This window comes from Podarcis melisellensis, assembly GCF_964234715.1.
Source record: "Podarcis melisellensis genome assembly, chromosome: 9".
Classification (NCBI taxonomy): domain Eukaryota; kingdom Metazoa; phylum Chordata; class Lepidosauria; order Squamata; family Lacertidae; genus Podarcis; species Podarcis melisellensis.
Genome location: NC_138541.1, coordinates 60,983,897 through 60,997,453, shown reverse-complemented (window position 1 = coordinate 60,997,453; position 13,557 = coordinate 60,983,897). Strand labels below are relative to the sequence as shown.

The 13,557-nt window shown below is 47.2% G+C and overlaps 1 protein-coding gene across 1 annotated transcript in view; it reads left to right on the top strand.

Annotated features, from left to right (window-relative positions):
* Nucleotides 1-9,931: 9,931 nt before the first annotated feature.
* The window catches only part of NWD2 (NACHT and WD repeat domain containing 2), a 63,153-nt gene continuing 59,527 nt past the window's right edge, over nt 9,932-13,557 (top strand). Inside the window, exon 1 of the mRNA XM_081924322.1 lies at nt 9,932-10,317. Within this exon, the coding sequence (XP_081780448.1) occupies nt 10,167-10,317 (151 nt within the window). The 5' untranslated portion in view covers nt 9,932-10,166. The remainder of the gene's footprint in view (nt 10,318-13,557) is intronic.

The window sequence follows — 13,557 nt, the reverse complement described above, 5'->3', positions numbered from 1 at the left end:
ATCCAGGCTTCCCTTTTGGGGAACTGGAAACCCTTTCCAGATGTCTTGAGCAAGTGAGCCAAGCCACGTGCTATGCTAGAAGGCAAATGGTTGATTCAGTGTTTTTTCCTATCCTAGTCCTCCCTTCATCACATTTCAGAGCACAACTCTGGCACAGCCACGCTTGCAGAACATATCCAAGACGGCATTTAGTAAGGCAGTGCATCATGCTCCATCAGCTTACAGAAATCTCTATTAGGTACAGTAGACTTGAGCCAGAAATCCCACTGATTATTATTTCTGCCACGGGGGGGAAAGACAACCTAGAATCACACAGTGAAATTCCTAGTTGATTGCAAGGATTGTCTCTGAGATTAAGTGCTTTGTTCCAGATCTGGAACAGGCGTAGAGGCTTTTTGGCACATCTGCGGCAGCAAGTCACGAGATAGGCAATGAAAAAGGATAACCTAAACACGCAGCTAAATGAGTGTAAAAATACTGGCAGCTGTTGCATTGGATTCCCCGACTGATTTTACGAACCTTAGCAGATCTGGAGAAGCTACCCTAGCAATGAGAAGGACATTTTCAACGATGATGATGACACTTCTCTGAACATCTTTGCAGGGGTGCCCACAGAAACTATCATGAAATATTAACATGGTTCTTTATCCACCTTTTATTTACAATCTAGCATTAAGCCTGTTGACTTAGAGGTGAATCCTGTTTAGTGGGTCTTATTCCCAAATAAATGTGCATAAGGACTGCAACATCAGAGAAATGGTAGAACAATTAATTTAACAGTGATATAATTGCATATATGTACATAGATTTTAATATATATATATTATTTTAATTCTTTCAATGTTTAATTGTTTTTAATTGTTTTCCCCCATGTTTTTAGCAGTTCTTATTTTTATCCGTAAGCTGCCTTGAATCCCTTCAGGAAAAAAGGCCGGGTAGAAATAAAGGCAGGGAAGTAATAATAACAATAACAATAATACTGACCTGTATTTTTTTAAGTGTGTGCTTTGAATTCTGCTCATAAGCTTAATAATTGAATACTGGCTATTTTATCTTAAGTATGTACCACAAACCGAAACCATATTTGTGTCGGGGGGCTATTTGTTTTAAATGAGCACCTTCTTCTTCAAGTAAGGATGTTTAGGATTGCAGCTCTGAATTACCAAATGTACAGAAGGTGCAGCTCAGTTAAACTGGAGGAAAATGCTGATGATATTCTCCATAACAGATGGTCTTCTCTTAGCTTGACTGCAGGCATGTTATGTGCTCCCTGAATCTAGCATCTTCCTAATTGCCGTTTCAAATTCTGTTGTAAGATTACTTGCCATAACAATTTTCTTCAAGAGCGGGGACAAAGCAAGATTGAATGAAGTGCATGAGAACATTTTCATGAGCTTCCTTTCCCTGGTTTTATGTCCTAACTGAGCTCTGATTCCCTATTGTGCCACCTTAGAGAATCTGTGTGGTCTGGGTCAAAGTCCTACCTTTGCCACAGACTCAGTAAGTCACTTCCTCTAAACCTCAATTTTCCCTTCTGTAAAATGGGAATAGTAACCTGAACCAGGAGGGGGGAAAACATGTGCTACAAAGGCTATAAACCAGGGGTCAGCAAACTTTTTCAGCAGGGGGCCGGTCCAATGTCCCTCAGACCTTGTGGGGGGCTGAAATATTTTTTTTGGGGGGGAATAAATGAATTCCTATGCCCCACAAATAATCCAGAGATGCATTTTAAATAAAAGCACATATTCTACACATGTAAAAACACCAGGCAGGCCCCACAAATAACCCAGAGATGCATGTTAAATAAAAGGGCACTTTCTACTCATGTAAAAACACGCTGATTCCCGGACTGTCCGCAGGCCGGATTGAGAAGGTGATTGGGCAGGATCCGGCCCCCAGGCCTTAGTTTGCCTAACATAGTCTGGCCCCCCACAAGGTCTGAGGGACAGTGGACCGGCCCCCTGCGGAAAACGTTTGCTGACCCCTGCTATAAACTATGGGGACTGATCCTACTGGCACAGGAAGCAAATAACTTTTGCTTATTCCTCCTCCCTCTGCAACCTCCTCCCACACTTTTCAGTAGCCACTGAGGTAGGTGGGAAATTGGTCAAAGGGGCCTCTCTGAACCACTGCATTACCTCCAGGAGGGGGGATTTAAGGGGCAAAAGGAGATTGGTACCACTTCTGCCCTGACCCACTGGGCTGCCAAGTTGTTGCAAGGTTCTGTGACATCATGAGAGCTTGGCAGCTCAAATCATAGCTGTCAACTTTTCCCTTTTCTTGGACAATCGGACCAGAAATTATTGAAAGAATGGGGATGTGTTAAAGAGTATGTGAAAAAACATTGTTCTGGAGTAAGCCTTTCGGTATGTAATGAATGATGCTTTACAGGGTTAAAGAAAAAGAAAAATGGCATCAAAAAGTATAAAGATAGAAGTAGTCTACATTAGACGCAACAATGTAGAAAGAATAAAATTTTTGAGTCTTAGAACAAAGGAAGGAAGTCAATATGTGTATATGTATGTAATGACTAGATTCGAGTGAAGATATGGTTTTATTTATAGATGTGTGCTTTTCCTTTTGTTTTTTGTTTTCTTTTTTGTGGGTTCTGTTTTTCTATCTTGTTTGTACAGTATTATTTTGGAGTCAATGTTTGTAATTTTTGTTGTAATTCAGCATTGAAAATAAAAAGAAAAACTTTTCCCTTTTCTCGCAATAAGGGAATTTCCCTTCTAAAAGGGGAAATGTTGACAGCTATGGCTCAAATCCCGTAGGACCTAAGATTTCAGGATCTCGTGAGATTTGTCAGCGAGATTTGTGGAACCCTCTAGAAGGTGCCTGCACACATACTGTAATACCTCATAACTACTATCCATTTGATTGCTACCATTCCATCCAATTATCCAGAAATAGAATTAAGTTGTTGGCACTGCATGCCATCCCCATCGCTCCCTTTCTTCAACAGGAATCCCCTTCTGGATCATAATAAAAGCTTCCATGGACAGAAAGAGCCTTTCCATTTGCAGAAGATAAAGTCTAGATCCAACTCAATAATACCTTTTCTTGAACACGAATATTTAGAAATTTGAGAAAAGGCATTTGTATTAAAGCCATAGAAACATTTTAAAGCAGGAGGGGGATAAGGATAAAAATGCTTACCGTATTTTTCGCCATAGGACACACTTTTTCCCCTCCAAAAATGAAGGGGAAATGTGTGTGCGTCCTATGGGGCGAATGCAGGCTTTCGCTGAAGCCTGGAGAGCGAGAGGGGTCGGTGCGCCCCGACCCCTCTCGCTCTCCCGGCTTCAGGAGAGCCCCAGCGCCAGCCCCACAAGGTCAGGGGACAGCGGGGAGGCGGAATGCCGCCATCCCGCTGTCTCCCGATGTGGTTTGGAGGCTGACGGCGGGGAGACGTGTGCTTCTCCCTGCCGCCAGCCCCACAAGCTCCGGGGACAGCGGGGAGGCGCAGCGCGTCTTCCTGCTGTCCCCGGACCTGGTCTGCAGGCGGGCGGCGGGAAGAAGAGCACTTCTCCCCACTGCCGGCCCCACAAGCGCCTGGGGGGGGAATAATTTTTTTCCTTTATTTCCCCCCCAAAAAAACTTGGTGCGGCCTATGGGCCGGTGCGTCCTATGGGGCGAAAAATACGGTACATACTCTAGAATACAAATGGTTCCTTTCCCAAGGAGTTAACAATCTAGGGCAAGATTCAGTTCTTTAAAATCCCTTTGATTTCAATGACGACTATTCAAGCTCTCTCAACGAGATCCTTAAATGCTTAACTTTGGCTGGATCATATCTAAATTTGGCATTGGGGAAGACAACCGGTGTAGGAGGGGGAAGGGGAGAATGACTAAAAAGAAAACAGAGAACGGGGAGGAATGGAAGAAGCACCAGTAACAAGGGATGGATACGAGCCATATTGATATGATTCAAACACCTACATTTAGAATTTGAGGAAAACATTAGCTTTTACTTATCTAGCTTCGAAGGGAGCTGAGAATTTTAGACCGCCACATTTCTTCCTTTCCTCCTTTTTTTTGAAAAGGAAAAACAACTCCATTTGACATTTTACCAACACTTCTGCAGTTACAGAAGATAAGGCAGATTTTCTTTAAAGCTGAAGATGAAATAACATTGCTTGTACCACTGCCAGCTGGCAGACCATACCAGAACTTAGAAATGAAAGGGGAATATTTCTGCATTTGCATTTTAGCAGCAGTAGCTAAGAGGAGAAGTTCTGTAGTGCTTCTTTCTTGGGTTTGGTCTGTTTCCTAATGTGAAATAATTCAAATTTTAGATCTGAAATGTTGTAGTGCTTCATGACCTCATAGGAATATTTTTCACACATCTCTTGCACAGCTTACAAGTGTTGTTGTGTTTTAATCGTTTTGTTATTACAGTGGTACCTCGGGTTAAGTGCTTAATTCGTTCTGGAGGTCCGTTTTTAACCTGAAACTGTTCTTAACCTGAAGCACCACTTTAGCTAATGGGGCCTCCTGCTGCCGCCGCGCCACCGGAGCACAGTTTCTGTTCTCATCCTGAAGCAAAGTTTTTAACCCGAGGTACTATTTCTGGCTTAGCGGAGTCTATAACCTGAAGCGTATGTAACCTGAAGCGTATGTAACCCGAGGTACCACTGTATGTTTATACCCCATTCTAACCCATGGGCTCAGCACAGGTCATGGTAATTTTACCAAAGTTACCACTGCTCCTGGAGGGCTAACAATTTAAGGGAACGTTCCCACCTTTGGCATTCAATGGGTCTACATTCGAACACTTCAGCTGAGCACTATGTGTACTGCCATGTCAGCGAGAACGCAGCTGAAATGAAGCACTTTACTGTTGGAACCATTTTCTACTGTTTTAGAGTCTAGGTTCACATGCTTTGTAAGTAACAGGTATGGATTGTTTTATTATTATTATTATTATTTATTTATTACATAATCTACATTTATATCCCAACCTTTCCACCTAGGAGCTCAAGGGGGTCTGCATGGTTCTCCCCATTTTATAATCACAACGACCCTGTGAGGTAGGTTAGGCTGAGAGTGAGTGACTGGCCCAAGGTCACTCAGTTAGCTTCACGGCTGAGTCGGGATTTGAACCCAGATCTCCCAGGTCCTAAAATGACACCACTACAGCAGGGGTCAGCTGTTAAGTTGTGGGTGAACATATCAGATGACACAGGGATTCTTCCAACAGCTCTTGTTTATTCACAGGCCAGAACAGAACTGAACTGAAGGGTTCAGCCAGCCTGCTTATACAGAGCTCCACTAGAATGCAACAGTAACCATTTTCTGTAACTATCCAATCACTGAACGTCACTTTCGATCCCTTATTTGCATATGTGGACCTGAACTATCTACAGTATCCCCCTGCTGGCCCAGGGTGAGAACTTCAGTACATAACATCAGCAACCTTTTTCAGCCATGGGCTGGTCCACCGTCCCTCAGACCATATTTTGAAGGGGGGCTGGACTATATTTTGAAGGGGGGAAAATGAACGAATTCCTAGGGTATTGGCGGCGAGCCTCTTTTGGCTCAGATGGCGGTTAGGCGTGGGAATATGGTTGTGTGTTGGAGGGCAGGGTGTGGACATTGCCTACCCCTCCATTTTATGGCTAGGGCCATGGCACGACCCCCAGTGACATCAGGGGGAGCTTTCAGTTGTATTTGCATCAACAGGCTCCTCCCACTGGTGGTTAACCCTTGATAGACTCACCCTTCCCTGAGGGGGTGGAGTCATGCTCTGTTGTTTTATCCAATACAGTGGTACCTCAGGTTAAGTACTTAATTCGTTCCGGAGGTCTGTACTTAACCTGAAACTGTTCTTAACCTGAAGCACCACTTTAGCTAATGGGGCCTCCTGCTACCGCCGTGTTGCCACCGCACAATTTCTGTTCTTATCCTGAAGCAAAGTTCTTAACCTGAAGCACTATTTCTGGGTTAGCAGAGTGTGTAACCTAAAGCGTATGTAACCTGAAGCGTATGTAACCCGAGGTACCACTGTAGCTAAGCCAATACCTCTCACATGCTGTAATCAATAAAGTTGTGGCCTTTTTTAGCCCATTAACCTAATATACCGTGTCCATGTGTCTTTTTTATCCTCAAGCGGGTGGCAGGTCCTCAAATCCCAAAGCACAGCCCCTTTTCACTGCTCTTGTGTAACTGCAGCTTGCCTTTCATTCTGAGCCGCCTTGGCAGAAAAAGATAATGCTCTGCAAATACATCTTCAGGTACAATAATATGACATGTAGCTGAATTATGTGTTTTCATTGTTTCAAGAAGCTGCTGTTAGGTAAGGTATAACACACTAGGAAAATGACTTGTTGCTGACAAGATGTTTCAGCAGCAGCTGAATGCAACTACCCAGTAAGATGAGGAAGGGGGGAATGAACAGCATCATTAGAGCAATTACTATCTCATTGTGTGCCTTAGATCTGCAAAGCTAAGCAAAGGTCAGCCGTGCTTCATTCGCCGGTTCATCAGAAGTACCAAGGTGTTTTTTCCCTCCATTTCATACAAGGCCACAAAGGGAGTGACGGCAGCTCTCTCTAAAAGACAGGGGACCTAAAGGCCACATCTAAACTACGTAATCCATTATTAATCATTTACCGAGGTTTCCAAAATACAAAGTATGCTGGCAAGACTGCTATGCTACACTTTATAGGCATTAATAATATCAAATAACACCAGTACCAAGCCACTCCACTTTCAAGGACGTATTATAAAACATTTAACAACGTTTATCAATAGATGCATATATGGTGGGAGTAAATGTTTGTATTCTAATGGTTGTTAATGTTGTTCTAGTGGGTTGTCTTAAATTATTATGTTTTACACTGCCTTGGTAACTTCCGGTTTATAAATAAATTGGCAAATAATATGTGTTTATAGCAAAGTATAAAGTCCATGGAGTTAAATAAAAGAAGAGAACGACAAAAAGGATGGGAGAAACTGTTTTGTCCCTTTATCATCCTTAATACAAGCCGAAAGCGGGGCCTAGATTTGAAGAAATGTATCTTCTGTTTTGTTTCTTGAACACTACCTGCTTCCTGGCTGAATGGTTTGCCATCTGTTTCAGCCATAAATAAAACGATGGTGTAGACTTGGATTTGTAACTGCTAGGATTACTGTATCACTTCAACCTTCCATCATCTACACTGTTCTAACATTAAGATCCATGTGCCACGCAAGTTCAAGTTTCAAAAGAACAATGATAATACAATGAGCTGTTTAATATATGTCTACAGAGGCTTTTAAAAATATTTTTAAATATCTCCTTAAAAGAGAAAAGTAATCTTGAAGCACTTTATATGAATACCTGAATGATATGCATCTCCAATAATAAGAATGATACTTCCAGGTAAGGGTCCACAGGACGGACATATAATATGAAGTCAACATTGGCTTATTAGTCATATTTGAACCTTTCCAGTATTATGTGCTTAAGTCTGAAGGATGGGATTTAATATGGGACTGGGAGGAATTGAGAGCCCTTCTACTGCAGAATGTATGATTTAGCTGCACTGTGATCTTAGCCCAACCCTACCTTCTGTGTCTTATCCTGCTATAAACTGAATGCAAAAAGGGCTTCTAGGTTTGCATAGGGCCATAAGAAATTATGAAGAGCCCTGCTAGATCAGGCCAGCATCCTAGTTACACTGTGGCCAAACAGATGCCCATAGGAAGCCCGCAAGCCGTGCGTGAACAGGGGTGGACTTGGGTCTTTCAGATTTCAGTGGTGCTCTGTGCAAGGCCAAACTTCTGTTCTACTCAATTCACTATGTCATGGTTGTGACAAGAGTGTGGTGAAACTGGTCACGCTGCCCTAAATTGCAATAAAGCACAATAAGCGCCGCAACCCCAGAGTCGGTCATGACTGGACCTAATGGTCAGGGGTCCCTTTACCCTTTACTTTTAAGGAGTCTCAAAGCAGCTAACAATCCCCTGTCCCTTCCTCCCCCACAACAAACACTCTGTGAGGTGAGTGGAGCTGAGAGACTTCAGAGAAGTGTGACTGGCCCAAGGTCACCCAGCAGCTGCATGTGGAGGAGCGGGGAATCGAACCCAGTTCACCAGTCTACCGCTCTTAACCACTACACCATACTGGCTTTCGAGCACAGCAGCATTTTCCCCACTTGTGATTCCCAGCACCTGACATTCAGCCATCTCTGTGGCGCAATGGGTCAGTGCGTCCGGCTGTTAACCAGAAGGCTGGTGATTAGAGCCCACCCAGGGATGGCTGTGGGCAGGATTCCTGCACTGCAGGGGGTTGGCACAGATGGCCCTCCCGTCCAACTCTATGCAAGGGTGCCAACGTGAATAAATGGGGGCAGGTAAACTGCGCCCCACATAATCACAATATGCAATGCACACACACACACCATTTGAATGGCAATGACCATCAGCTTGGGGTGGGGGCTCGGCCCTCTCAAATATTTAATTGCGGGGAACCTCAGCCCCTAGGAGTTGAGTGCTATGAAATTTCCAGGAGATTCAAAGAGATCACCCACAACTTTCACCTTGCGAAGTTTGGGTGAGCCCCAAGTGCTCCCGAAAGCAGCTGAGCAACTGCAAAGGCTGCATGGTGCGCCTCTGCACCCGCTTCCTTACCCTGCCCGTGCCCAGCTGATCTGATGCCAGAGCTCACAGTCTCTCTCTTGCCTCAAGGGGAAACACTCAAGCCCGGCAGACGATTCCAGATCGGCGCCCCCCTTCATCTCGCAGCGGATCATCCGGGCCAGGCTCTCCTCGCCGCGGTCTTTTCCTGGCACGCTTTGCGGCTGGGGGCCGGGCAGGCGCCTCCGCCCCCTGGAGGAAGCGCAGGGGTGTTTCTCTGCGTATGGACTTGTGTCTCGGCAATAGGAGGCTGGCAAGGCGGCGGCGGCGGCTGTCTGAGCCCGGCCAGACATCATCAACCTTTCTGCATATTTCATTGGAGCTGCTCGCCGGGACACCGGGACACTGACCGCTGCAAAGCAGCTCGCCGGCTTCCATTGTGCGCGCCGCTTCCTTCCCGTCTGCCGCTTTGACGCTTCAAAGCGGGCTTTTCTCTCGCTTGGTGAATACCTAACCTTTGCTGCTTTCCGCGCGCTCGCCGTGCCCTTGCAACAAAACATCCAAGGGGGTTCTCTGAACTCTTTCCTCCTCCTCTTCTTTTCTTTTCTCCCCCCCCCCCCCATTTGGAGCGCCCGAGCCGTGCAGGACTATAAAAATATCTCGTTTGCAGGAGAGAGATTGCACGAGCAACTTCGACGAGAAGACGACTTGGAGGAGAGAGAGAGAGAGAGAGAGAGAGAGAGAGAGAGAGAGAGAGAGAGAGAGAGAGAGAGAGAGAGAGAGAGAGAGAGAGAGAGAGAGAGAAGAGTTGCAAGAGAAAAGCTCAGCCCGAGCTTGCTGGCTGGGTGGCTGGTTTGCCTGCCTGCCTGGAGATTTCGAAGTGGCATTGCAATTCAGCAAAACCATTTCGCAGCCTTCCCGAGCCGAGAGGGAAACCGCAGCAGCGACTAGCGCCTGATCCAAACAGATCTCCTTTTTTTTTTTTTTGCTTGTGCTTTTTTGCGCGCGAGAAGGAAGCGGCCGACTGGCGTCGTCTCTCGAAGCGCCGCTTGCATTGAACTAGAGCAAGAGTTGCGAGACTTGAGCAGCCTTGGAAGAGCAGCGAGCGCGGCGGAGTCGAGCAGGGCGCCGAAGGGAAGCCCGCCCCGGCGTGGCCCTGACATTGCAGCGCGCCCCTGCCTATCCTCCGCGCCTCGACGACGCGCCCCAGCGCTTGGCCCGGGGCGCAAACTTTTCCTCTCCGGCCGAGAGCGCTGCGCTCTTGCTTCTCCCGAAGCCGCCGCAGCGCCGCCTGAAAGCTCTCCTCTTCCCGGTCGCCCCGTGACCTCCCGCCGCCCCCGCCGCGGCTGGCCCCCGAGGGGAGCTGGCGGCGGCGCGGCGACGGGCTGACGAGGACCCGCATGGCCGGAGAGCGCCGACGGCGGCGGTGGTGGTGGTGAGCCGGGCGGGCTGCGGAGGAGGAGGAAGAAGAAGAGGCGAGCGCCCGAGGGAAGCTGCGGCCGCCGCTTCCTTCGCCCTTCCGCGAAAGGACGGCCGGGAAAGGAGGACGGCGAGGCGGAGGAGGAGGAGGAGGAGGAGGTGGAGGAAGAGAGACGGCGACGGCGATGTGGCCGGGCGGCGCGGCCGGCAAGCTGCCCTCCCCGCGGGACTCGGCGCTGCGCAGGGCGGCGTTCTCCGGGAACCTCTCGGCGCTGCCCTTGCACTTGGCGCCCAGCGGGAGAAGCGTCAGGGTCTTCATCAGCGCCAATCCCGAAGGTAAGCTTGCGCTTCCCCGAGGGGCTCGGAAGGCTTGGCCGCAGCCCCGGAGACCGTCCCTTTTTACCTCTGAGCGGATGCTCCGCGCTTGGCGGAAGGCTTAGCGCGGGCCAGGCGCGTGGGCCGCCTCGCGGGGCTGCTGGGCGCGCTCTGGATTCCCCGGAGCCGAGCCTGGAGGTGTTGATTATTATTATTATTATTACTATTACTACTACTACTACTACTACGCTCAATGGAAAATTAATAGCACAATAAAACATCAAACATTAAAAACTTCCCTAAAAAGGGCTGCCTTCAGATGTTTTCTAAAAGTCAGGTAGTTGTTTAACGTCTGATGGGAGGGCGTTCAACAGGGTGGGCGCCACCACCGAGAAGGCCCTGTGCCTGGCTCCCTGTAACCTCACTTCTCGCAATGAGGGAACAGCCAGAATGCCTCGGAGCTGGAGCTCAGTGTCTGGGCTGAACGATGGGAGTGGAGATGCTCCTTCAGGTACACAGGACTGAGGCCGTTTAGGGCTTTAAAGGTCAGCACCAACACTTTGAATTGTGCTCGGAAACGTACTGAGAGCCAATGTAGGGCTTTCAGGACCGGTGTTATATGGTCTCGGCGGCCGCTCCCAGTCACCAGTCTAGCTGCCGCATTCTGGATTAGTTGTAGTTTCCGGATCACCATCAAAGGTAGCCCCACGTAGAGCACATTGCAGTAGTCTAAGCGGGAGATCACTAGAGCATGCACCACTCTGGCGAGACAGTCCGCAGGCAGATAGGGTCTCAGCCTGCGTACCAAATGTAGCTGGTAAACAGCTGCCCTGGACACAGAACTGACCTGTGCCTCCATGGACAGCTGTGAGTCCAGAATGACTTCCAGGCTGTGCACCTGGTCCTTCAGGGGCACATTTACCCCACAGTTACTTCAGCGCGGCCTGCTCTGCGCTTGGTGGGAGGCTTCACATAGTCCAGACGCATGCGTCGCCCCTCAGGGTTGCTGGGCATGCGCTCTGGACACCCCAGAGCCGAGCCTTGAGAGGCCGCTGTGCCTCTAACAGCCCACATGGCGACGTTTTGTCCCATGTGCGGTTTTGGTTGGGGGGAAGGCTGGATGGAATGCTGGCCTCTGTCACGAGGTCAGCTTCACGTCACGAGATATAATAATAAATAATAATAATTTATTATTTGTACCCCACCCATCTGGCCGGGTTGCCCCAGCCACTCTGGGCAGCTTCCGACAAAATATTAAAAATACAATAAAACATCAGACATTAAAAACTTCCGTAAACAGGGCTGCCACTGGCCTCATCAATATTGCCCAACATGTGGACAGCAGGGGATAAAACAATGGTGTGAAGCTAAAGCAGGGATTCCCAAACTTGGGTCTCCAGCTGTTTTTGGACTACAATTCCCCTAATCTCTGACCACTTTTTGGAGGGGGGGAGATAAACTTCCAGCTAGTTTTATTATATATTTGTGTGTCCATGGACTACCACGTTTCAGCTTTCAGGGTGGCCTATGAGTGGTTCCGCCATTTTGGGATACGCCTCTAGCCTCCACCTTCTAGGGAAAGGGGAACATCTCCTTTTCAAATAGTTTTTATTAAAGATTTTCTGGGGTTATAAAAGCAGTACTCTCTCTCTCTCTCTCTCTCTCTCTCTCTCTCTATATATATATATATAATGTTTAGTGGTACTTTCATTTTGGCTCAAGAAAATCACCATTTTATATTTCAAATTGGGGGAGATAAATACAGTAAATGGACAAAAGTACAAAGATTCACAAAATGTTTAGGGGTATGTGTACCCCTGCGTCCCCCCCAGAAAAAAGCACTGTATAAAAGTACATGCAGTGTCTCTATTTTCAGACCATACAGTCCTCTTTACAGAGCAGTCATATTCGATATTGTATTCAGTATAAGGTTGGGGGGGGGGAAGAGAGATGGGGGGGTGAAAGATAAGGGGGATAGTAAACTTTTTATCCTTTACCTAGTATATATGTGAGGTTTTGGTGTGTAGGTGAACATCTTCTGAGGACTCCTCTGGGTGTCCTTTTTATTGGGCCTTCATGGTGTTGTGGGGGGGGGGGGTTGGAAGCAACATCTAGTCCAACCCCCTGCAATGCAGGAATCTTTTACCCAGCCTGGGACTCGAACCCAGAACCCTGAAAATAAGAGTCTCATGCTCTTCCAACTGAGCTATCCCACTTACTTTGTTTGCTATCGTTGCCCATCCTATAACTTCCTGCTGAAATCCTGTAACTTTTTATAGCACAAATCTTCCGGTTTATTCCCACCCCCTCCTGCTTTTATTGCGCTAGAGTACAAGAGTGCCCCTCCAGATGGCAATAATGTGACAACAGAACAACTAATAAAATGGAATGGATGTGTGGATTGCACTATTATTGCACCAATGACATCTTGTAGAATGCACCTGCCCCAAAAAACAGTCTGGAGGGGCCTTTAGACTTTTTGTGTAATCCTAGCGTTGTGTTTGTACTTGAATGCCTGGCCTGGAATCACTCTAATCATTTCACTCCTTGCCCTCCATTTCTAATCTGCACATTTTCCCCTTGCCAACTTCTAGTAAAGTGGGGGGGGGGGAGAGAATCAGTTGGACTGTGCATGGCCCAAATTTGAAGGGTCTAGCTAACCTGAAATTACCATTGCAATTAAAGTGCCATTAAGTCAGTCAGTAAGTGAGGCAATCATTAGATTTAGAGCAGGTTGCCGCTTGGGACTTGTATAGTATTTAAAGGGAAATAGCTTGCTTTTCAATTCCACTTCGTTATGTATGTTAGTGAGTGCCTTCTAAACTTAGAATCCAATAGACTTCATTTGGCAGTTTATGGTATTTATTCTGTGTGGACATATATATTAGTATAGGTTTGTGGAGCACTCCGGCACGTGAGTGTCATATTTAAACGGGCAGATTAGGTCAGTTTTGAAATCCTTTCCGAACCTATGTAGAAGACAAACTCCATTAAACGCTTCTTTGTCAGTTTCCTTCGGGGATAGACACTCTGCTATCCCCATTTTACTTCAGCCTTGGCTGCTAAAGCACACTAAAGGAAATATCCTAATCAATCTGGTGGCCTTGCTAGCAGGAGACCTCCTCACTTGCCTGCCTTTTTATTGCCATGCTCATTTTCCTAGTTTGAGACAAAAGCACAGCTAAAAACAGGGACCTTGGTGGCTGCAGTACATGGTGTCCCAGGGAGCACTGGTGCCTACCCTATTACTTACAGGAAGAG